Source organism: Hevea brasiliensis, chromosome 4 (genome assembly GCF_030052815.1).
Source record: "Hevea brasiliensis isolate MT/VB/25A 57/8 chromosome 4, ASM3005281v1, whole genome shotgun sequence".
Lineage (NCBI taxonomy): Eukaryota > Viridiplantae > Streptophyta > Magnoliopsida > Malpighiales > Euphorbiaceae > Hevea > Hevea brasiliensis.
Window position 1 is genome coordinate 115,727,907 of NC_079496.1, and position 25,133 is coordinate 115,753,039.

The following is a 25,133-nucleotide window of genomic DNA, read 5'->3' on the forward strand; positions in this document are numbered from 1 at the left end:
AAATTTATTAACTATGAAAGTTAAAATATAATAGAAGATATAATTGAATTAAATTAATCCAAATTAAAAAAAATTTAATTTAGTTCAATTTTTTAATTTAACTTTATTTTATTTGACTTTTTTAATATTTAAATTTTTATTATTTAGGCATGTTATAAAGTCAACAAAATCCACATAATATTTAATAAAGTCCATTAAATTCATAAAATTAAAAAAAATATATAGCACATAAAATTCATAAAATCAATAAATATTTTAATTACTTTATTTTTTTAGATAAACTAATCAAGTCAAATTGAATCAATTAGAACAAAAAATAAATCAATTAAATAAAAAAAATTTAAATTTATGCTCGGCCTTAATTTACAGTCTATTTTGCATTTGGATGCAGCTGAGCTTTAGTCATGAAATGGCTACTTTAATTTGTTATATAAAAATTTTTAAAAAAAATTACAAATAATAAATTTTAAGACAACAAGGAATGGTAGAAAACACATATTTCAAGTTCTTTTCAGAGTATAGTTCATCTCTATCGATTCAATCATAACAAAAAGAACATAAAAGACAAAGGAAGTTTGTGTGTGTGTTTTTGTATACTTTATCCAGTTCAGCAGCACAAAGCCATGCTTTGCTTAACAGCTTTTTTAAATCATTTGGCTCAGATTGGGACTGAACTTACTTGTCTTAGAAAAGACATTGATATGCCATTGAGCTAAAAACTCATTGGTTGCTAAACAGTAAATTAGTACAAGAGTGTCGTATCAGAAAAGGATCAATATCATTGGAAGGCTTCAATTTGGTTGAAAAATTAGGGTCTTCAATTATTAGAACCTGCAGTTTCATAATCTATGACTGTTTCAAATGCCCCAACCAATGCTTTCAATCTTGTTCTTCCTCTTCTCAATGAGCTTATTTTTTGTCTCTGCTCAATCATATCATCGTATGTTGCTGGAGCTTCCTTCTTCTCTTCTTCCCCTTGCAGCTTTTGCTTTGCATTACCTACTTCCTGATTTCCTTCTTCTTCAACACCCTCCACCACATCTTCTCCTTACTTGGACTTGAGCTCCTTGCTTCTTTCATTTTCATTTCCTTGGTCTATATCTTCCTTCTTTTTTTCATCTACAGGTTCTTCAGAACAAGCTGCCTTTTCTTTTGCATTCTCTTCTTCTCCTTTGTCTTCATCACTTTCAACTTTAGCATCATCTGCATTACCCTCTTCAGAGTGATTATTGCTTCTGTGATTCTCTTCTCCCTCAATGTTTATTTTCGTTTTCATGATCTTCATGTAATTCACTTTTATTATTCTCAACCTGTGCTGCCTCCTGGGATAGAAATGTGGAAATTTCACAAGGCTTAACTCTCTAATCTTCACTATCTTTAACCGGATTATCTTGCAGCATCTGCGTCTTCCTTCCTTCCAACATTTGCCATCTCGAGGCTCTTGAACCATAAATTCTTCGTATCTTTCTTGCCCAGTTTCAAGACTCAAAGCTTCAGTGCTATGTCGACTATTTGGAACTTTTGATGAATGAGGAGCATTAGGATTACTCCCATTCTTGGATAGATTTGAGACCCTCGAGAAGCTTGAGCTCCTCTTTATAACCCCTGCACCTGATGCCTGAGACCTTATAGGCTTAAGTGACCTGAAACTTCTTTCCAAAGCAGGTTTAGTTGAAGTTCGAGTTCTTGATGATGCTGAAAAAGAGGAAGATTGAATTGCCATTGGTCTGTCCCGAGAAGCCAATCTCTCTTTATGGTCAGGAGAGATGAGTGACTTTTGTGCACGAGCCGCTGATGAAGGCCTATCGAAGGATCTTCCTCTAAGAAGCTTTGGGGTTGCATCTTCATTGATAGTTTTCCCGACAAGATTTAATGACTCTGACCTTGAACTAAATGTAGGTTTTAGATAGTTTGGGACTGGTTTGCTTGATGGGGTTGATTTATCTTTGTCAGTGGAGCTTCCGGTGGCTGGTTTGGGATTATTTGCTTGTTTGTGGATGTTGTGAGAATTTGAAGAGGATGTGACCTTCTTCTCCTTCTTCAGAGGCGCTATTACCATCCTTAGTTTTTGTTGCCATATATTGCCCTTAGGGTAGGACAATAAATTCTCTAAAAAAGACCCCGCATTGTTAAAAATTAAAAAAAATAATAATAAAAAAAAGAGAGAGAGAAAATTAATGCAACTTAGAGATAGAAATTAGAATCTATGTGGGAGGTTCAAATCTAAATATTCTCAAAATTAATCAATAATGCCTTCAATTTTAGCTTGTATAAGATTAGGAATGACTGGTAAAATTGCTGCTGTATTGTCTATGTAACTGGTAAAGTTCATGCTCAAGATTCATGAGCTGTTTCTACTTCTACTGCTATAAGAAGAATGGATTCTGTCTTTTAGCTTTTGATTTAGCACTTAGTTTTTGATCCTGAAACTAACATCGATTCTTGCATATAATATAGACTTAGAAAGTCGTATTAAAGTTTAAAGAACAAGGAAAATGGCTTGCTTTATGCATTTCAAAAGCTATCATCGATGCCAATGCCCTTATCCTTCTCATATCATTGACTAAACTCTAAGGCTGGTTCAAGAACAATTAATTAATGGTTTCAAATTAACTGGCTGAAATTCTTGATTAATCAAAAGATTAAATAACATAATCTTCATTATACGGAGATATATAAAATAAGCAAGTCTACATACATAGCTAGGATCTATTAATCAAACTCATTAAGCAGAATATAATAATATAGCAGCTTGAATATCTCGTTTGCTTATAGAACAAATAACAAGTCAAGAAGAAAAGAATCTCTTACCATCTTTATTAAGACAACGTAAGAAAAGAAGCAGAAAGCAATAGAGAGAAATGCATGAGAATTAAGCAAAGAGAGAAAGATGGATGTCTTGAAATATACGTAACGTACCTTGTTGAAATGAAAATTAAATGGATCAAGAATGGTCGGTCATGTGCATCGAGTAACAAAGAGATAAATTTCAACAACTGTCTCTGAACTTATATAGTTATAACACTATAATTTTTTAATTTTAAAATGTAAAATAAAACTCCATAAATTTTTAAATTTTGTGCAGTAAAATTTCTTTAACTTTCAATTACTGATTTTTCAGTTAGAAACTGATGTGAATAGCTCCTGCATGGCACTTAGTCAATATTTCTCTCTCCTCTCTTATGCAAAGTATAAAATTATTCTCTTTACGTGTGAAAAATTATTATATTTATAGAGAAAAAAATAATGCAATTTACACATGACTTAAGAGAGAAAAGAGAGATATTAACTATTTTACTGTGCAAAATTTAAAAGTTGATAGAATTTTGTGTTACATTTTTAAGTTGAGAGATTGTAATGTTACGTCTAAATAAGTTTAGAGACAATTTTCAAAATTTATCCGGCAACCACATGTGGAAGACTATTGACCATTTAAATATATTATCAATTTCTTTTCTTTGGTAGTCACCTAACACCTCTTTTTTTAAAGTCCCAAAAATAAAAATAAATTTTTAAATATATTAATTAAAAACATCTAAATTAATTAATTAGTAATTTTAATTTAATAATTTTAAATTTATAAATAAATTAACCACTATCGATAATTTCTTTTATCTTTCATACATTGTAGGTCACTATCAATAGTATACAAATCTAGGGTCATGGATCCTATAATTTATATAAATTATATATGGAAAGTAATCATAGCACACAGAAGATATGATATTAATTTCAGCAAATGTCAATATAATTGTGATATCATATCCCAATTAATGTATGCACATTATGTCGATTCAATCAAGCCAATTAAGAAGCCAAATTATATTTCACAAGCAGTTATTGTCATCCAAAATTTCTTATGCAATTGTCTTCTCGGGTCTAAATTAATTATTAATTTCCACTTTTAATTTTATTTTATTTTTTTAAATAAAATACACATTAATAATAAAAATTGATTATCATTAAAACTATGAAAATAATCTACCCATAATGATTTAGTATTGAAATTAAATAGTCTACTTAAAATGGATATAAATGTGGATGAAATGGATGATGTGATAGCCACTCAACTTGGTCAACTAGTCTATGGGATATATGTAATTATTAGTGGAAATGGAAGTTGATGATAAATTTGAATCAGAGCTTGCATTTGATTGTCTAATTTAATTTATATTATAATATTTTTTAAAAATTATCTAATTAAAATTAAAATAAATTGAAATATATATATATAATTTTAGATAAAATTTAACACAATAATAATAATAATAATAATTCTATGTTTAAATTAGAGCCTGACAAGAATGTCTATACAGTGAATTTCTTTGACAAGAAATCTTCCAACAAATGATTCTTTCATCCAAATGTACAGATTCATTATAAAAACATTAAATTTTTAAGAACCGTCCATGTTTTTTTTATTCATTAATTATATATTTAATTTAATTCCAAAAAAAAGTTCATTTTTTTTCATTTTTCTTTTTTTTTTACACAAACAAAACATGCCTTGCAAGGAATTTATTCCTCGAAATTCCTTAAAATGTCTCTTTTTCCAAAGTTTGGATAATAACTGAGATATCAATAAATGTATTGGATGTAGTGATAAAATTTAATGTATTTTTAAGGAGAAAATTAAAATTAAAATTTTAAAGAAGACATTGATTTTATTGGACAATAATTTTTAAGTTAATATTTAATATTTTAATATAATTAAAATATTACCTTTATTATTTATACCGGTTGATAATATAAAATTAATTATCACGAAAAGATAATAAAATAGTTGATAGTTATAAAAATAAATAAGAGTTATTAAAATAATTAATATTATTGAATAAAATTATTATTAAAAAGGAAAATTACTAACTCTAAAAATATTAATTTTTTTAATAAATTATAAAATGAACATATATGTATAAATTAATAAATCCAAAATTGAGATAAAAACATATATCCTTAAATCAACATATACTTAAATTATTATTTATATATATATATAGAGAGAGAGAGAGAGCTACACCTTAGGTCATCATAATAAATGGCAATCCATCCATAGTGGCTTAAGCCAACCTGTGACATGATCCTTTCTTTAGACTAATTAATTAATTAATATATATATATAATTATGCCACATCATAGGTTTTCTCTTGTACGAAATTACATATTTATTAGTCAATTGAACCTTATGCTTATCTTTAATCAACCTACCAAACAAGAATATGCCAACAAATTATTATATCACTAACATTAGTTGTTCTTTGTGTTCCAATTGGCTCCTTGCCACTTCTTGCTTTTACTTCCCATACTGAAATCCTTTACAAAAATCTGAATAATTTTTATATCTTTGCTTTTATTTTAATGGGAATTATTATTATTATTATTATTATTTTAAGGTCGTCCGTCTCATGTTATTTTATTGTGATAGTACGTAAAAAAAAAATTAAATAAACAATATCATTTTATTTGCAATATTATTAAAGATAAATAATTAAATAAATTGCAAGGCAATGGTGAGTCTAAGCCGGCGAGCCCCACGGGCACCTACTTTAGCTTAGGGGGTTGGTTCCATAATGTTTTGATTTGAATTTTTTACTAATATAAGATTAAGTGACGCTTTAATAATTAGAACAAAAATTATTGATAATGGCTTGCTTTTTCACATATAGTTTACTAATGCTTTCAACCATAACACTAATCCCAAAAAAAAAAAAAAATCATTTATTTTAAAAACTTAAATTTATAAATATATATATATATATATAATTTTTTATATAATTAGCTTTAATTAAAATCTAATTTAATATTTTACAGTCCTGTAAATAAATTCAATGATTAAAATTTTAATTTTTTTACATGAAAATTTTGATTCTCATTCAAAATTAAATGGAACATACTAAAAATTGATTCAATTTAATTATAATTTAATTTTAATTAATTTTTAATTAAATTTGAGTTTAATCAATTTTGATGTGATTTTAATTATGTTGATTTTGATCAAACTCAAATTGAACACTTAAGAAATAACAAAATTATCCCAATATCTACTTTTAAAGTGGAGATGGTCTTATCACTTCATTATTAGAATGAGTGATCCTTATTCATGTTAGGTTTGGATCACCCATTGTCACAAAAGAAATTTTATTTTATTTTATTTTATTTTTTTATTAATATATTTTTTATTATTTTCCACGTAAGAAAAAATATTTTTAAAAAATGGAGAAGACAAGAGACGTGCAAAGTTTAGCGTGAAACGTCCAAATCAACACTATAATTTTGGTATAAGTAGCATCAATTCTTCATTATTTATTATGTAAAAAATGAAAAATTGACAACGAAATAAATAATTATAAAAATAGTGGATGGCTAGAAAGAAAGTGATGGTGGACCAATTGCTTTAAAGCGCGTGGAGTTCGGACTAATTCCGTGTTCATATTTAATTGTCTGAACAGCCACCTAAAGTACATAGGTATGGCTGATGGCTCCCGGAATGATAATGATCAAAGTTTTTTGAAACCAAATTTGATTAAATCTTATATAACTAATTTAGAATGAATTTAGATTTGAAAAATATTATTTATAATGGGTTCATGTCATATATAAGTTTTATATATTAGCTATTTATTATTTAAATTTATTTATATAAATATTTAATTAAATATAAAATATATATTTTTATAATAATATTTATAAATTTTTATATATTTTATTTTTATAAAATAAAATTTAAATATTTTATAAAGTTATTAAAATTTTAAAATATAAATTATTAATTAAAATAATTTTTTATATAAAATATTAATTAAAATATATAAAATTAAATGGGTTTAAATTTTTTTGGGTAATAATAATTAGGTTTAAGACGGATTCGGGTAGTTGAAAATAAATTTTAAACGAGTTTCGGATGGTTTCAGGTTTTGATAATGTAAATAGGGTTCAGGTTTGAGTATAGTGATTTTTGTGGGTACCTGTAATGACCTGAATTTTAAAATATAAGTTTTAAAATTTTATATATAATATTAAAATATTAATTTAATGGTATTTACCTAATTTATAATTACTAAATAGTTCAATTTTAATTGAAATGATTAGTTTTATACATTAATATTAAATCAATTATCATAATATAGTTTAATTAAATTATTATTAATTTTATACACATTATAATAATTATTATTATTATTAACATTGTTATTATTATCAATTTAAATGTATTAAAGAAAGATTAGGGACCTATGTGAACAAACAAGAAAAATTTAGGAATTTCAATAAAATTAAAAGTTAAAAAAAAAAAGAGCAGAGTTTAAAAAAAAAAGTTTTTGCAAACAGGCCCCCCCTCCCGTCTCTCTCTCTCTCTTCCGCCCCTCCCGTCTCTCTCTCTCTTCCTCCCCTCTCTCTCTCTCTCCCTCTCTGTTCACTGCGTCTCCGGCCGACCCAGTGGAGGGTGAAGGTCGACAAAGGTCCAACAAGCTTCCAGCAGTTCCCCAGTGGCGCCGGCAACCCCCATGGACAGGGAACGGCTGCAAAGGGAGGCCTCAACACGCGCAGCAATCGGGTCCTTTCAGGCGCGATTCAGACGGTTTCCGGTGGCATTCCAGCCAGTGGAGGGTGGCGCTCGACTCCTGGGACCATAGGCTTCCCATCCCAAACTGTGGTGCTCTGTTCCATGGAGGTTTCCGGTGAGTTTCGAAGACAGAGAAAGAGGAGAGAAAAAAATTGTGCAGTGGCTTTCTGGCCATTTCCCTGCGATCCAACCGTCGGATCAAAAATCCGAGACCATCGATGGACTTAGAACAGCAAAATCTTCGAGATAGGATCAGTCCCGCTCCGATCGGGCATCGTTTGAAAAAAGGCAATAATCGAACGGTCCAGATCGCTTGGTGAGATTTTCACACTTTTTCAATTCCCAAAATTTAAAAATAATTTTATGATAATTATTAATACAATTTAGACTTTATTTAGGTGCAATCAGATCGATGATAGCTCACAGGCGTCGGGACCACATTTCTGCCAGATCTGGCTGCTCGGCAGTCCATCTCATAACGTGGTCAATATTATAGTCAATCCTAACATTTTCAGACGTTTTGAACGCGTTCCTAGTGTCAGAATTGGCATAGGTAAACCCTAACTCCAAGTTGCTCATTTTCGGCTAATACTGATTTAGAATAAAAATTCATAAAATATTTGTGGGTGATTATAAAATTATAATTCTTTTTGCAATAATCTTATAACCCTATTAAGGGCCGCAGAGGAAAATTTTAGAATTTTTATAGCTTGTTTGAGTGGATCTTCAACAAATATCAATTATAGGGACTAAAATATAATTTTTAAGATTGTGAGTATTGCCTGATTTGGAGGGCCCAGGAGGGGCTATATAATGATGATGAGATATAGGTTGATTTTAGAAGTGTTATTTGAACCATTTTTGCAGGTTAGGTAGGTCCCAGGTATAAGAAAAATTCTGCCTGATTTCCGACATAAATTAGGGTGTCTATTGTCTCTTTAGAGTTTTATGTTGATTTAGTACTAATAAATTTATAATATAATTATTAGGTGATTGAGGTCAACTATTTTCCTCCATCTAGCAGCCACAATAGCCCTCGGTGTACTGTGAGTAAAATATTAATTTTAATTATAATTTCAATATAATTATATGTTAGGCATGCCTATGCATCACTTATAAATAAATATCTATGTAGTTAAATACTATGCATGTTTTATATTGCATTCTTAACTAATGAATTGACATGGATATTGTTTGTAGTAATTTGGAGCAGTGTGCGTACGTTGGCGTACGTGTGGTATGGTATTAGATATGGATAGGACGGGTAGATACGGCTTGAGAGACACTCGCTGGGACCCCGCATTTGGTTTATTAAGCAAAAGTTCGGCTTGAGAGACACTCGCTGGCAGAGGTTGGATTAAGAGAGCTGTATAGAGAATTAGCTCCTATATATGTACTGTTTGAACAGTGTTAGGTATGTGAGTGCTTCAAATTGCCTTTTTATTGTTATGATGTGATGTGTATGAAAATTTTTGATAGTGTTGCATTCCACTCTTTAAGATGCATTAGCTTTAGATAGCTATAGAAATTGTACTTAAAATTATTATTTTACTCTCTGAGTCGAACGCTCATTCATGTTCAGCATATTTTTTCAGACTACAGGAGGAGACATTTTTCAGAATAACCTGTTCATTTCCTTATAAGTTATGAAAAAATTACTTAATTGTATTATTATTATCTAAATTTATAATTTAGAACTCCACATGTACTAGTAGTAATATTAATCCTGTCAGAGACAGCATTAATTTAAGTTTTTGTATTAACAAATGAAAATTTTACATGAGTTTTAAATAGTTTGTAAATGATTTAACAGGATTGAGCTAGGCTTTCATAATTTTAGTTTATGATAATTACTGGGTTAAGTTGGCCCCAAATAAAACTATAACAGTTTAATTTTAATTATTTTATATGCATATTAGGCCTAAATTGTGGGCATGGTGATTGGTTTGAGAACAGTAAGACTTACTACGGGCCTCAGGGACTTTATGCCGACCCAGGTCCTAGTGCCGGTCCGGCCCATATGTTGAGTCGTGACAGTGCTCCACCCGTTGCCATCCCTAGTCTCTGCCACGAGCTGATTTTTAGTTTTGGGTTAAAACCTATGGTTTGAATTCGTGGTTGAAAAGATTTTAAACTGAAAGATGGTTAAGGAATAAGCTATTTTAATTCTTTTTCTGGGTTTGATCTAAAGATAATTTCAATTTTAATTTAGGTTTTGTATTTAATGTGATTTAATAATTTTTTTTTAAATTAATCTAATCATGGAGTTGAATAACTAATTTTAATTTAGTCTGATCCGATTTAATAATTAATAGAAGAACACTCAAGTCATGTTTGGTATGATGTAATGAAAGTTATAACGTAATCATAATTATATCATATATTTGATTACATTGTTTAATAATAAAAAATTTAATATAATAAAATGATAATCACATAATGTAATAATTATACTTAAAAATAAAGTGAATGATCATCACATAGAATAATTACTTTATTATTTTTTATTCATTATCAATATTATCACCATTACCACTACTCTGCTATAACTGTTATTATCACCACTAATTTACTTTGCCACTATAATCACCATGCTATTAATACTATTGCTATTGTTACCATTACCACTTGACCACCCTACCACCTCTTAGTTATTGTAATTGTCATCACCGCCTAGTCACCACCATCAACGTTACTTTCACTTTGTTACCACCACTTAATTATTGTTATTGCCACCATCACTTAGTTGTCACTAATACTAAACCATCAATTACTACAATCATTATTACTTATTATTAATACTCTAAATAAATTAAATATCAAAACAAAAATTATCGTTACATTATTTTTTTATATTTTTATTTTGCAAATAAATATAATAATATAATATATTTTATTACATAATTAATTACATTACATTAAATTACACTCTACCAAACATAGTTTTAGGATATTTGATTTAGTTATTACATTTAATCAACAAACGTCAAAACAATTAATCAACGTATTTGATAAACCTATAAAAATATAGTTAATAGCTAATAATCAATTTAACCCGTTGTAGTTTATATTAGTTATGAAATATAAATTTTCCTCCTCAGATAATTGACATGATTTTTATTTTTTTATTTAAGTATTATTATCCTTTTAAAATTTATTAATTATAATTTTTTTATCTCTCAAAATTAATTTTCTACATCAATAAATTGATTATAAGTATAAAAAAATAGATAAATATAAAAAATTATAAATAATAATTAAAATATATATAATATTTCTTTTAATATTATGAAAAATACGTATATACATAAAAGAATTATTTTGATTCCTTATATATGTTATATTACAAAAATAATAATTATATATCTAATTTAATAATTAAATAAATAATATAATAATTATCTTAATTAGTTATCTTATAAGTTAACAGACATAATTTTATTAAACGGTATTAATAATTAATTATTATTTATATCTAATAATTAAATCAAATAAATTTTAAACCCTAATCTCTCAATACTCATATTTTTGGTTTAACTTAAATCATTTATTGATTTCGAAAAAAGAAAAGCGATCAACACATGTTAATTCTTTAAAAAGAAATAATTAAGCCTTAATCGCGCACTTAAAAAAAAATTTAATAATAATAATAAGGAAAATTAAAAAGCAGCGTAGTGTGTTATATATAAGAGGTAAGAGGTTAGGCGGCTTGTGGGGTTGTAGTCCACAAAAAGAGCAAAAATAAGGTGGTGATGTCAGTATGAACGATAGCCGTCGATCTTTGAAGAAATAACACGCGCTCCAAATCCAACGCTCCAAATTTCACCTTATCTCAAAAAAAAAAAAAAAAAAAAAACTATTCTTTATAAAACACGTTTTGTTCTTTCCTCTTGTTCGTTTGAACTCCTCGTCTCGTCCTCCTTCTCCATTCTCTCCACTCCTCTCCTCTCATCTGTATACAAACACAACAAAGCGAAGAAGCAAAGGTAGTTTTTTGTTTTTTTTTTTAATCGGATTTGTTTTCTCGAGTAAAATAAAAAGAAATCGATTTGATGGCTTCACTGTGTTCGAATTTTGTTTTACTTGATTGAATTCGCTTGTTTAGATGGTGGGTTTTTTTGGTTATTCGTTGTTCTAATGAATCATTTCATTGGTTCCTTGAATTTTCTGTTTGTTTCTTTGGAAAATCAATGGTTTCTGCTGCTGTTGCTTTTGCTTTCCTTTTTCTTTCACTTTGATTTTGATGGTAATCGAATTTGTTTTGTGGATTGCTTTTGTATTTGTAGAGGTTGAGATGCTTTTTATCTTGGTGGATGTAGAGGATTTTGCTCTCTTATTTTTTTGAAAAAAAAAATATTATTACTCTCTGTTATAGGACTTTAGCTTTTAGAACCCCTGAAATCACGGAGGAAGAGTCCTTATTTTTAGAAAAAAAAAAAAGGAAAATATTGTGTGGATAATAATTCAAGGATAGCTTTGATTCCTATAAAAAGATGAGACCCACTTTTTAATTGGATTTGTTCCTTTCCTTTCTCATCATCAAACTGAAACTGAGTTTGAATTGGCTGATCAAGATTTTCCCCATTCTGATAATTCATGAAGTCAATTTCAATTTCTCATGATTGGTTTTCATCCATTTTTTAATGCTAGGTAGAGGATTTCCTCAGTTACTACATTTTTTTTTTATTTGTTTGGTTGCTGACGAGTTTTAGGCGCTTGTCTTCTATGTCTGTGTTTAAGATTTGCTGGACAATTCAAAATTATTGTTGAAATAATGATTTTCTTTCCATAAACCAAAGCATTCAAAACATTGGATTTATTCAAGTGTGTGGAGGATTGCTTGGGCTTTTGATAACTTGAGCCTTGACGTAAGAATGATTCCCTTTAAAACTGATCTGTGATACCCACTGCTTGATCATACATTTCTGGCTTTGATCCATATTGATGTCCTGGATACTACTTGTTTTTTTAGAAATAATGTTTCCGTTAGTGCTGAATGATTTCTTGGGAGAATTCTGCAACATGTAGATGCAGAATAACTTAATTGTGCAAATAGTACTATCCACCATGCTTCATGCAGAAAGTTGTAGGAATACATATCTATAAAAATGATTAGAAGGAAATTTGATGAACATGGTAACTGTGGAAGTATGTCCTGGGGTTGAGAAGTTGTTATTTAAAAGTAGTTTGGGAGAGACAGTATTCTCCAGTTAATAATTTATTTGCTTTGATTAATAGTTTATATGCTTTGGTGAACTGCATGAAAAATGATCCAATGATGTTGTTTGTATGTTTTCCTAATGCTTGGATGGCTTATATGGTTTTCTAATTATATACTTGGAATTGTTAGATGTTTTGTTAGAGATTTTAGTTTTTGATACTTTAATGATTTGTAATTTGGTCTAAGGTATTTGGGTGTCTTTTTTTATGCAAATTTCAACACTAAGTTTGGCCTTTGCTTGTATGCTAGTTTTCATGGCTACTAAGCTTTGAAACTTTCTTCTACTATTTTAAAGAATTTAGAGATTCACACAAGAAGGTTTTTTTTAAATAAAAATTTCTGAACTACTGCTTTTATTGTCACTGATTTAGGGGATTGTACATCACTATTCATGGATGAGCATTCTGGTAAAAAAGCTGTTGATGGGGTGGTTGTTTCTAGAAAGGGATCTGCCCTTGTTTTGAGAGATACTGCTAATAATAAAGATCGAAATGCTCAATTTTGCAACCGAATTGGGTGTAGTGGGAGACTAAACTCTGCAAAAGGTACTCAAATCAGTTATTCGGAGAAAGCTAAATCATCAAGGCAATCATTCCGGTCTCCCTCAAATGGCAAGGAAATAATTGGAAGTTCTTCTAGGACCTGCTCTGCAACCAGCAATCCTAGGAAATCTTTTTCAGGGCCTCGGAAAAAGCCATCTTCTCAGCCAGAAAAGGATCCATCTGAAACTGGTAGTTCGCAGGATGATCCTGAACTGCCGGACCTTGTAACTCTCAGAAAGGTCCAAAAAGGTCTTGGCTCCGAATCTGATGATGCTGGGCCTAGTGAGAACAACTCAATGGAAGTTGGTAGCACTAGTATACCAAGCACAAGATCTCGTAGGAGTTTTCAGCAGAAATCAGGAGTAGGAAAACCAGATACCATAATAGGCCCACCCATTTTGTTGACATCTAAAAGCACAAGCCAAGGGATGCATGCTAGTGCGAACAGGTATGGTTTAAGAAACCTTAGATGCAGTTCATTATCAGATGTTGTCCCTACAGGATCTTCAACATCAAAACCAAATTTCCTTAGACGAAAAGACGGGGTCAAGAAGAAAATTTGTGATAGAGAAAGTAGTTCCTCTGCCAGAGGGAAGAAAATAAGTGGTTCATCATTGGAAGGGCAGAATTCTAGTTCCAGCTCTGGTGTCTCTATTTCCAATTCAAGAACCAGAAATGGGACTCCCAGCCAGGACAGTGGTCCTGTGTCAGTTAGGACTCGAAGATCACTCAATTACACTAGGACAAGGGTTGCTAATCACGGAAGTGGGAATAATTTATCACCAAATGGGCCCCATGTAATCCCACAAATTTCTCAGCCTATTTTACGAAATGATTCAAATTCACCTACGTCTTCACATCAATTCTCTATGGAATCCTCCCTAAGTCACTCACGTTCTTATGGTCTATCTGGTAGTAGCCATGAGAGTTTTCGGGGCATTAGGCCATCTACTCCTGCAGAAGTTGGTGACATCCGTTCTTCCATGAGTCAGGAGAGCTTCTGGCGCCACAATATGGATGGAATTGCTGAGGTATTTAGTCCTTGTGGTATTGTACCATTTTTTTCCCTTCTCCATGATAATATGAATTCAATTTTGTTTCCAAACTTAGAGAGTGAGGTGGGAGAGAGTGGGGGATTAATGTGCTTCATTGTAACATTGTCATTAAATAATATTTGGACAGGTGTTATTGGCACTTGAAAGGATTGAACAAGATGAAGAGCTGACATATGAGGTAGGCCATCTTTTGGCATTTAGACTTTGAGCAGATTGTACATTTATATTTGACTCTTCTTCCTTATCTGGCAGCAATTGCTTGTTCTGGAGACTAGTTTGTTCCTTAATGGGCTGAATTTCTATGATCAGCATAGAGACATGAGATTGGATATTGATAATATGTCATATGAGGTCTGTTACTGTGTTCTGATTGTGTTAATATATTTAGATTTTTTTTTTTTACTGTTTTGTGTTCTCGTAATTTTTCCAAAGAACCTTCTATTTCATTATGATTTCTTGTTCACGAGCTATTCTCGGCATACTCCAATAACAAAATTCTAGTAACTAAGCTACATAAGAACTCAATTCTGCTTAGGTGTTCTAATCTTTCCGCATTTTACTGTTGTTTTGACAGGAATTATTAGCTCTGGAAGAAAGGATGGGCTCTGTGAGCACAGCACTAACGGAGGAAGCATTGTCAGAATGCCTTAAGACTAGCATCTATCAGTCGGCATATCTGGAGGATGCTACTATGGACCTTTGTGGTGAAAAGGCTGATGTCAAATGCAGTATCTGCCAGGTTATTTATTTATTTTTTTTATATATAAATTGTTTTATTTATTAGGTTTTGCCGAAGTCTATTTACAGTTAAAACTCAAAAGCATTAAAATGTTGAATTTATGTATATGCAGAAGCAATCTAGCCAAAGCAAATAAAATCATGTAGACGTAGAAGCAAAATCTCTAGCTGAACCAAAGCCAATCTGGTTCTAACCAAAATTTGCGCAGATTAACTTGAACTAGTTTAACGTCCGATTAAGTTTGGGTTCAATGTAGACAGATATTTGTAAATGGCTTTTGCGAAAAGCCGAAGGAAAGAGTTGGTTTTATTCATTAGATTTCATTCTGCAACTTACCCAGATTGCATTTGAGTTGTGAACGTCACTGAACTAACCCATTTTGTACCTTATTTTTCTCATTGCAGGAAGATTATGCTGTTGGAGATGAAGTGGGGAGATTGCAATGCGAGCATAGGTATCATGTGGCCTGCATACATCAATGGTTGAGGCTGAAGAACTGGTGCCCCATTTGCAAGGCATCGGCGGCACCCTCATCATCACCAACATTACCATCACCATCATCAGTCAATGAATAAATTGGATGTTTGAGTATTTTTCATTTTGTACAAATCGAGTCTGTCTTCTGCATCCATTTTTTATTTTTCATATATTTTTTTAAGAAAATTGGAGATCATTTTCTTTAATGTACATACCAATTCTCTTTCATGTCAATAGAGTAATAAACTCGGCAACATTGCCATTACAATGATAACTCCTTTTCATCTATAAAACAGAAACTGTGAATGAAATTGCTTCGCATGTTACTGCCGCCTTTTTTTATGCATGTACTCTTTCTGAACTTATTTCATCACTATTGGTTGGGATTATGCAATTTACTTCTTGGTCATGCCGTTTTGGAAGCCTTCTTGGGGAGATAAGGGATAATCTCTCGGCAAAAGAACTCGCTTGCGTGAAGCAAGTTCAACTTGACTTAAATCTCTGATAGGTAGGAATTGCTACTTTTCCGCTTATGAAATCAGCAAAATTTTTGCATAATTTTAGTTCATTATGAAATTTAAATTATAATTTTTTTGAAACTTTTACATGTTTTTGTCTTGAACTGAATTTAGACAAAAAAAAAAAAAAAGCTATGAAACCAAGGTGCTGTACTTAAACCGACAAGAAGGTAGCCGTAATGATAATAATACAGTTGGGCGCAAATGAAAACATAGCCCAATTTGGGAAGGAATATGATGTCCCACGACAAGGCAGGTGTAGGCCATAGAAAGAAATAAGAGTTGCCACTAATAAAGCTACCTTTACAAAGCAGCTACCTAGTGCAGAATTCTCTGGATGGATAGGAGGAATCCTCATTCCTTAAAATATGTTTTACTCTCGCATCTAATACAAGTAGACAGCAGAGAGAGACGTCCTGATTCAATAAACTAACATTCTGCCCCTGAACCACCTTTCCCTTGCCCCTGAAAGGCTAAGTAGACAGAAAGGGAGACACGAGAGGCCCATCTGCTTATATTATAAAAGATCATTCTCGCAGTTTTTCTAATCTTTATCTAAGAAATTATGTCTGTTTTTCTAGTTTGCAGTCAATTTCACCTACGTATATTAGAGACTTCACAACACCATCAGCCAGCTAAAGACGTTTAGCAAGATAATACAAAGACTAATGAAAAAAACGAATACAACCGCTATTTTCCTGCAAATATGAATTTTTAAAACATTACATTCTTGACCGACTTGCAAAGGCCTCAATCCAAGAATGTTACTTTCTGAAGAGAGTAAGATATAAGATGATGCAACATCGAAATCATGCATTTAAATCAGTTCAAGGCTCTAGATAAATAAAAGGCAGTAGCCAGTAAGTCATTCATTATTGTAACTCTTACATAAAAAAAAACTTCACTTTAATTAGCCCCAAGAAAAAGTCCATGCAAAACTTGCTTAGATTTCTTGTGATGCAATAGCATTGGGTCAATAGGACAATGATCTGCCCTCCCAATTGCTATAAATGAGGGCAGCCGAAACCCAAGACTTCTACTTGCACATCCAAACCTGCCACTTTGTGTGCACATCAGCGAAAGAAACATATTATCAAAACAATTAGAATGAAATCACTCTCTGATCATTTCCTGCCATTTGCAGATGGGAAATCCAAGGAAACTGCAGAAATACCTCACCTTGTACTGTGATACAAAAGATTTTAGGTCTCTAACTGAAGAAAATGGTAAAAAATGTAATCATGACTGTAAAAATAAGTTCAAAAGCTTCAGCTACCATTCTCATTGATTTTCCCGTGCTTCCTCCCTGGCATGTTATTACACAATGATGCAAAAGAAAATTCTTTTTCTCTGATAAAGAGGCGTTGAGGGTCAGAACAAGATAAATGGTTCAAATGGACCAGCCACAGAAGGATATTGTAGAAATAGACGCGTTTTTGATGGTCCAAATTGTAACATCCATTCCCATCAAGCAACTCACAAGTTAGTCTTTCCAGTTCTATATCCAAAATGAGTATACTAAATAAATATACCCAATATATATCCAGTCCGTGCTACAGCATATTTCCTAATGAAATATGAAGGTATCCTTGAAAGGATATACATGTAGCATAGGAAGGAAGAGTTGGATAAGGAATTTAATGTAAATAAATAAAGAAAAGTGGTGCAAAGCAAGGCTGATAACTATTTATTAATTTATTAGCCCATTAACACCTGTATGAGCAAAAATAAATGAAATTATTAACAGAATGAATTCCTCAGCATCTATGACAATGCTCCTGGTAATCCATAGCTCCCTTCAGAAACAGTCGATTGTTCAGTCTTATATCAGGCATGAAACTCTCAAATTCACATTCAGCATGCAAGTAAAATACATATCTCTACATATTCAAAATGTTGGAGATGTGGGAGCTGGAAATTTTCATTTTTTGTCCAAGGTTATTAGCTATAGAGACATGCTTAAATAACAACGAAAAATAGTTTCTGAAACAAGAACATCAATCCAAGAAAGTAGAGAGCCAGTTTTTTTGGCATGATGAACAGTTAAAATACAAAGGACAAAGTGTAAACACCAATTAAAGTGAAATTCCAAGAAAGTAGCAAGTGAATATAATAACCTGCAACAAAACAAAATAGTAATAGATGTCCAATCCTTGTGTGTATACAAGAGCAATCAGCTATCAATCAATTGAGCCAATGGATCTTCTGAAACATCTGATTATGGAAAACACAGTGAATGTACAAGTGATAACAAAAAAATTATTTCACCCATCACTAAGCTACAAACAGTTTTCTGGAAAACAATTCCTCACCTGTAAAATGACTCCTTCAATTCACTACTGCATGCATCAGGAAAAACTTGCGCAAAATCCAATGCCAAGAGCAATGAACCTCAAATCTATTGGGCTGAACTACTTCTCATATGTCTTCAAGAAAAGCTAATTTCAAAATATTTGCTACGTAATAAAATTGGAGCCTCATGACTTGCCAAACATTGAGCTATCTTATCTATGCTTAAAAATAAAATCAAGAAACAAGATAATATTGCACCATCTCCTAAAGACGAGGTGTGATTTTTCTCAATCATTATACATACAAAACCCCCTTTCCTTTTGGGGTAATAACCCTCCTTTCTTTTTGGGTTCCATTGGCACTATCATTAAGACCCCTCCTCCAATAGCCATTCTGACAGGTTTTTCCTTCCAGATTTATTCACAAATCTCTTACATATCATATTTTTGCCTTTAATTCCAACAACGCAAATATCCTAATAACTAAGAATAACTAAATTCACTCCAACCCCTAAAGTTCAGCCTCATATCAAAGAATTATCTCCTATGGGGTTTTCAGAGGTAACAAAATAATGGCACAGATGCACCAAAAACACACAGCAAAGAACAGCAGTTCCAGCATATTCATTGCAACAACAAGACAGAATATACCAGTATAAAATAGAGAAAATTTATTCTGCATTCTTTCAAAAGAGTAAAAGAAATAATGGCACAATGCATTCTAGCTGTATGATCTGCTGGATGGAGCACTTACAATGCATGAGATGTAGAAAGTAATATTACACGTAACAAGCTACATAATTACCTGCCATGTTTTCTTTAGTTTCTTCATTAATCCCTCTTACATAACATGACATATTCAAGATCTGTGAAAATAGTACAAAGAAAGAAGAAAGCATAAATGCTAAAATCTTTATTCACTCTCTATAAGAATGCCCTAATTTTTTCATTCCCCTAGCATATGGACAATATGGTATGACCAGTTCGCTCCAATTTATGAGATATTAAATCCCAAGGTAATTAAGTCAAACAATGATAACATCTTCAACTACTACATGCATATGAATTGACTAGTTTTTCAGATTTAAGAAGTTTGCATGACTTTACTGCTTACATTTTGGGCCCACATGCAAATTTGCTCCACCATGTTGATGTTTAATCTGATCAAGCAACTTTACTACATATCTAATCTTTAGCCCATTTTATCAAAATCCAGAAAGGCACAACAACCATCATCTGCTATATATCCCCTCAACGGTGCTGGTCAATCCGCTCCATAAATTCTCCATATAGGCACACTATAAAGATTACAAACTCCACTTAAGTTCAGAAATCTAATAGATGTTCCCACTAAACTCAATTGGTAGGTTTTAACAACACTGCCCAATCTTTGGCAAAGCTACTCTAATTTAGTCTTGACTGCAAGAGAAATTTGTGTGCCAGTCTTTTTTAACTCTCAGTCTGTGGGTTGACCCACGTCCCATGATGTTCAGATAGTTAATTTTCAGCCACCAAGGAGGAAATCGGATGGATTAACCAGTAGTCTGATGCTAAATCAGACATGAATACTAGAATATCTTCCATAAATATACTGAATTGCAGCTGGTCTCTATAATCTGCATGAGCATTTATGAGTATCCAAACATATCTCATAAATAAACTGAATCACAGAAGATAGAAATCAACAGTAGACTCAGTAACAACATAAATTCAGTATTGTCCAGACTATTGATTGCTTGTCCCATTTAAATTCTTCACAAATTACTTTCAATCTTTAACACTTTCCCTTTTAATATGTATTTCAAAATATTCTTCAAGTTTCTCCGAAACCCCTCTATGAGTCCAATATGTTAAGTTATGCCTAGAACCTGTTTAAGATTAGCCAGAATTCACAATTCAAATACATCTATGGTCAACTCATGCTTCCAGGCCAGGTGAAAATTGTACATCTCCTTTTAATAAGTAAGATTTTAGATCAATTATCTTTACTACACCCAATGATAAGGAATTGCAACTATAACTTTTTAAATGATAATTAGGAGCTAAATGATAAGTTTCCGTAACAACAGAGTGATACAGTAACACCTCAGCAGATGGATTATTTAGGTGTCATTTAGTTGCAAATGCAAATTAAGAGCATAACGACAAGTAAGTGGATATTAATGTGTTATTAATATTGGAATTCCAATCAATTCTTGGATTTAAAAATACATAAAGAGCAACACTACAGCTCTTACACCAGTGATTTTACCTTTCCCCAAGCTACATAAGAGCATCCCCGCAAAACTGTCTTAGATTTCCTCTTCATTGGCTGTACATTGCACAGAACAACTTCAGATCTGTAGCAACGGCACAAGTCAGCCAACACTGATGCTTATCATACAACAGAGCAACCAATCATGGGCATTCTATTTAAAAATTACCCTTGCTTCGTTGCTGTTAAATAATTTCCTGATTCATACAGGGTCTGCAGGAGGAAAAACAGAAATCTGGATGCTCAAACCCACAATTTCATCATGCAGGGGCCAAGTTCCATATAAAGGGGGAGCCAACTGGTTCATCATGGCAATCAGAACAGAACACGATCATCAACACTTCCAACAACAGTTATTGAGGCCTTTGAACCAGAACAGCCACACCCAATTACATCTTTAGCACAAAAAAATCTTCATGGGGATGTTTCAGCCCTCAAATGCTTGCATACAGATTTTCTCCAGCAGCAATGGCCAATCTTCACCAAGCTGCTGTGGATTTAACTCCATTGCAACTTTGAAATCAAGCAAAGATATTGAACACCGAGGCCTCTGTTCATGCATAACTTCCACCGGTCCACTATTGCTCTGCAAATGTAAGTGATTACTCGGCCACAGTCCATTGATCAATTTGCCTTGAACCTGCTGCTTATGGATGGTTTGCTTTCTTGACTTATGTGGAGACCTTGCTCCTACCAACTCAACAGAAGATTTGATCAACTTCTTCAGGTACACATCCAACATATTATTCAGCATATTTGCACATTCCGTTGAAACCCCTCCAACACCCTGCACAGCTGCGATATGCTCCATGCGTTTCCTTAGCATCTCTGTACTTGACAATACACCACCGTCACTACAGTTGATAAAATCACCACAGCTTGCTGCTGGCATAGCTTTGCGAGCCCCACCCACACTAGCCGAACAAAATGGAATTCCAAGAGGCGCAAGTAATGGACTTCTAGAGAAACTCGAGTGGTTTGCTTGCTCCACCTCTTCCCCATCTTCCACAAAAGCAGTCTGATCTTTGCTATGTGCAGTTGGTTTTTCAGAGGACCATTGAACCAACCCTTCCCTTTCATTCGCAGGTTGCTCAGCAACTGCTTGAAGATGCCCTACTGGTCTTTGATAATCAAATGGAGTCAATTCCCCATTATCCAAAACAATTTTACTGCCAACATCATCTGCACCAGTTGGTTGATGTGAGCCACATTCAACTTTCCCAGTTGGCCCAAGTGGGCTAGGTCTATCTCTGGGCTTACGATCACGCATCACTGACCTAATCTTCCGTGGGGACATTGGCTGCAAAACCCCATTCGACCAAATGGAAACATTTTGATTTGGAAGAAGGGATCCACTTTGGTCATGCCCATCTTCTCTTCCAGGAGAACCTTTTCCTATTTGTATTGCCGATTTTGTGGGACCTGCTTCATAAACTGGTGGTGGAATCTTGGCCTGACATGCATTCTTCAAGATGGAACGGATAAGCTGATTGTGCAGGGGAAGATTCTCCCTTCCAAGTAGGCGAAAACATGACCTATCAAAGTCACTCTTGCTCAGCTTCTGACTTAAAAACCTATTCAAGTAGTGAAAATACTTCTTGAACCTCTCAGCCCCAACCTTCTTCACTATCTGAGTTTTCAATTCAACCAAATCAATTCTGGAGCTCTGTTGAGGTTGCATTTCTCAACAAACAGATTTATACACCATCCAACAGAATCACAAGACCCACCCCCAAAATACTGTTATAGTGGCTTCCAAACAACTACAAATTCACGTACCCGCATATCATTTCAATGCAGATAAATTCTCAAGCTCTGTATATCTCAAAACAAGCAGACTCAAAACAGTATGCACAGAGTGATGAAAACCTCAATTGCCTACAAGAATAGGGTCATTTCTGTTTCCAAACGACCCAAAATTCACCCGCCCAGAAACCATACAATGCAAACCTAAATCTCATCTTCGTGAAAAAAAGCCAAAACCCTAGAGATCAAACTCAGTGGTTAAGCTTACCCAAAACCCCGAAATCAAGCCAAATTGATTCAAACACATAATAAATCAAAACCCTAAGTTCGAATCAACAAAGTTGATGGCTCGTAACTGCACGAACCGTAAAAAGTATAGCACTTGAACGATTGAACCCGCCCTCCTACCCCCCCCCCCCCCCCCCACCCGGCTTGTAAATATTGAGACGGAACTTAAAAGGTGGAAACTTCAAATTTAGAAAATTTGAAGTTTGAGAAAAAAGAGATCAGTGGAGCTGGAAGATTGAGTTAAAGAACAGAACACCAATTGCAGGTGAAATTGGAATTTTAGAGAAAAGAAGCGCAATTCAAGAGTGAAAACAAAACTCTTAAGAGTGTGGGATTAAGGTTTAGAGATTTATGTAGCTCTGACCTTCACCAACTTCACCAATTGCAGAGAAATCTACAGGCTCCAACTCACTTTGGGTTTTCGATTCTTCGCTGCTTCGATTCTTCGCGCTTTATCTCTGTTTCCGGTTTTCTTTCCTTTTATTTCTTTTTCCTTCTCCCAATCTAATTTCGACTGCAATTTTTTTTTTTCTCTCTTTTTCTATTTTATTTCATTTTATTTATTTAATTTTAAAATTTTACACTAAATTAAAATTCCTTTTTTTTTTCCTTTCTTTATTCACTTCATTTTAAATATTTATTTTTATATTTTTTTCTCCATTTTTCAATTTTTATTTATAATTTTTCCCCTTTCTTTCATACATTTTCATTTTTAAATTTTAATGTTATCTAATTTCATCATAATCATTAAATTATTATCCACTAATAAACAATATAAGCTTTCTTCTTTAACATTAATTATATTATGTTGAACATGGTAAATATTTATTTTCCAGAAAATTAATTAAGCTATTATAAAACCATTTATAATTTCTAAACCAATATCTCACATTGTCTAATAATAAAATTAAAACTCATGATTATAAATAAAATAATAAATAAAATAATTTAAAGCATTTAAAATTAAAATAAAAAAATAATTTTTTTATATATATAATAAAAAAAATATAGGTTCTGAACGATAAAAACACAATATTATTTTTTTTCTCTTTTATCAGTGATTTTAAATATGAAAAAAAAAATTAAAATGCATATTGGATGAGTAAATCATAATTTGAGTATCATAAAATACAATTTATTAAATTGTTCCATTAAAGTATATATTGCTAATTAACAATAATTATAAATATATAATTTATTTTGATAAATATTGTCAAAGGAATTTATTAAAAATATAAATTAAAATGAGAGAGTAGAAAGGACCTTTTATCATTCTTAGACATTAAAATATTCTTTAATAATTTAAATTTTGTCTAAAATTACAATTTCAATTTATTTATATTAGAATTTTATATATAGTAATAATTTATACATTTTTTTTAAATAAGTAATAATTTATACACATTATCTTAATAAAATGGTCATATGATTTGGTACTATTTATGAGAGAATGTCCATTTATGCATTTTGTGTAATTTGTTGAAAGCTAATTTTTTTTTAATTTTTTTTTTCAATTTCCTAATAAAGTATGCTCTCTCGTGTACTACGATGCATGATTAATTTGATTTTTATATTAAATATTGAATTTTTTTACAATAAAAATATAAGACAAAATTGAGAGACAAAATATAAATAAAATTATTATGTAAATTATTCTTAAAAATATTATATGTGTGCTGTATATCAAAATTTAAATTAATTAAAATATTTAAAAGATTTACCAATTATTTTTAGTAAAATAATATTAAATCGTCTTACGGATTGTAAGATATTAAATATTTGTACTCGATTGTTTTTTCTTATATTTATCATATTAATATAATTAATAAATAAATAATTATATTAAAAATATTTTCAATTATGTTTTATATTAATATAAACTATTATAATTATATCTTATAACTAAACTTATTACTTATCAATAATTATTAAAATCATTTAATAAAATAAACTAATATTAATAATATAATATTTATTATTTGTTTATTATAATACATTGAGTAAAATATAGTTTGATAATGAAAAATATTTAATTGTAGAGTGTAGTTATAAAATAATAAGATATTAGTAAAACAAATAAAAAAAAAGTAAATTAATTAATCAATCTAAAATAAAAACCTAACTCTATTTTTATACTAATAGATTTAGTATATAAAAATAATATATACACACATTATTTTAAAATATTTTTAATTATTAAATATATTGTAAATTTGCAACAAAATTTAAAAGCAAAATAAATTTAATTATTTATTACTTATAAATTAAATTTACACATTCAATAGACTAATAATTCTAAAAAAAGTCCATAAATATTATTTGTTTAAAAACTTTTTGATTATAATATTGATAGTTACAATATTATAAAAAAATAAAAAATAATATGAATCAAAATATTACTATTTTAAAGTAGCGTTTATAGCAAAAAAATATATATATTG

At 31.2% G+C, this 25,133-nt stretch overlaps 3 protein-coding genes across 5 annotated transcripts; 1 reads left to right on the top strand and 2 right to left on the bottom strand.

Moving 5' to 3' along the window:
* Positions 1–674: 674 nt before the first annotated feature.
* On the bottom strand, positions 675–2,078 carry LOC110657275 (uncharacterized). Its single transcript, XM_058144788.1, is given in 2 exon segments — positions 675–2,044; positions 2,046–2,078. Coding segments are annotated over 2 exon segments (1,029 nt in total). The 3' UTR covers positions 675–1,048.
* A 9,316-nt stretch (positions 2,079–11,394) lies between these two features.
* LOC110657332 (E3 ubiquitin-protein ligase MBR2) lies at positions 11,395–15,906 on the top strand. 3 transcript variants are annotated; one of them, XM_058146159.1, is made up of 6 exons: positions 11,395–11,547; positions 13,154–14,355; positions 14,507–14,557; positions 14,632–14,730; positions 14,954–15,118; positions 15,231–15,516. In XM_058146159.1, the coding sequence occupies exons 2-6, from the start codon at positions 13,174–13,176 to the stop codon at positions 15,252–15,254; spliced, it is 1,521 nt and encodes a 506-aa protein (XP_058002142.1). In that variant the 5' UTR covers positions 11,395–11,547; positions 13,154–13,173; the 3' UTR covers positions 15,255–15,516. The 3 variants fall into 3 exon arrangements, with proteins under 3 accessions (XP_058002142.1, XP_021670192.2, XP_021670191.2); XM_021814499.2 differs by lacking the exon at positions 15,231–15,516 and adding an exon at positions 15,523–15,906 and having other exon boundaries at positions 11,396–11,547; XM_021814500.2 differs by lacking the exons at positions 14,632–14,730; positions 15,231–15,516 and adding an exon at positions 15,523–15,906.
* Positions 15,907–20,534: 4,628 nt separating this feature from the next.
* On the bottom strand, positions 20,535–23,230 carry LOC110657331 (uncharacterized). Its single transcript, XM_021814498.2, has 2 exons — positions 20,828–23,230; positions 20,535–20,743 (listed from the first exon to the last, which is right to left on the bottom strand). The coding sequence occupies exon 1, from the start codon at positions 22,337–22,339 to the stop codon at positions 21,086–21,088; it is 1,254 nt and encodes a 417-aa protein (XP_021670190.2). The 5' UTR covers positions 22,340–23,230; the 3' UTR covers positions 20,535–20,743; positions 20,828–21,085.
* Positions 23,231–25,133: the final 1,903 nt, after the last annotated feature.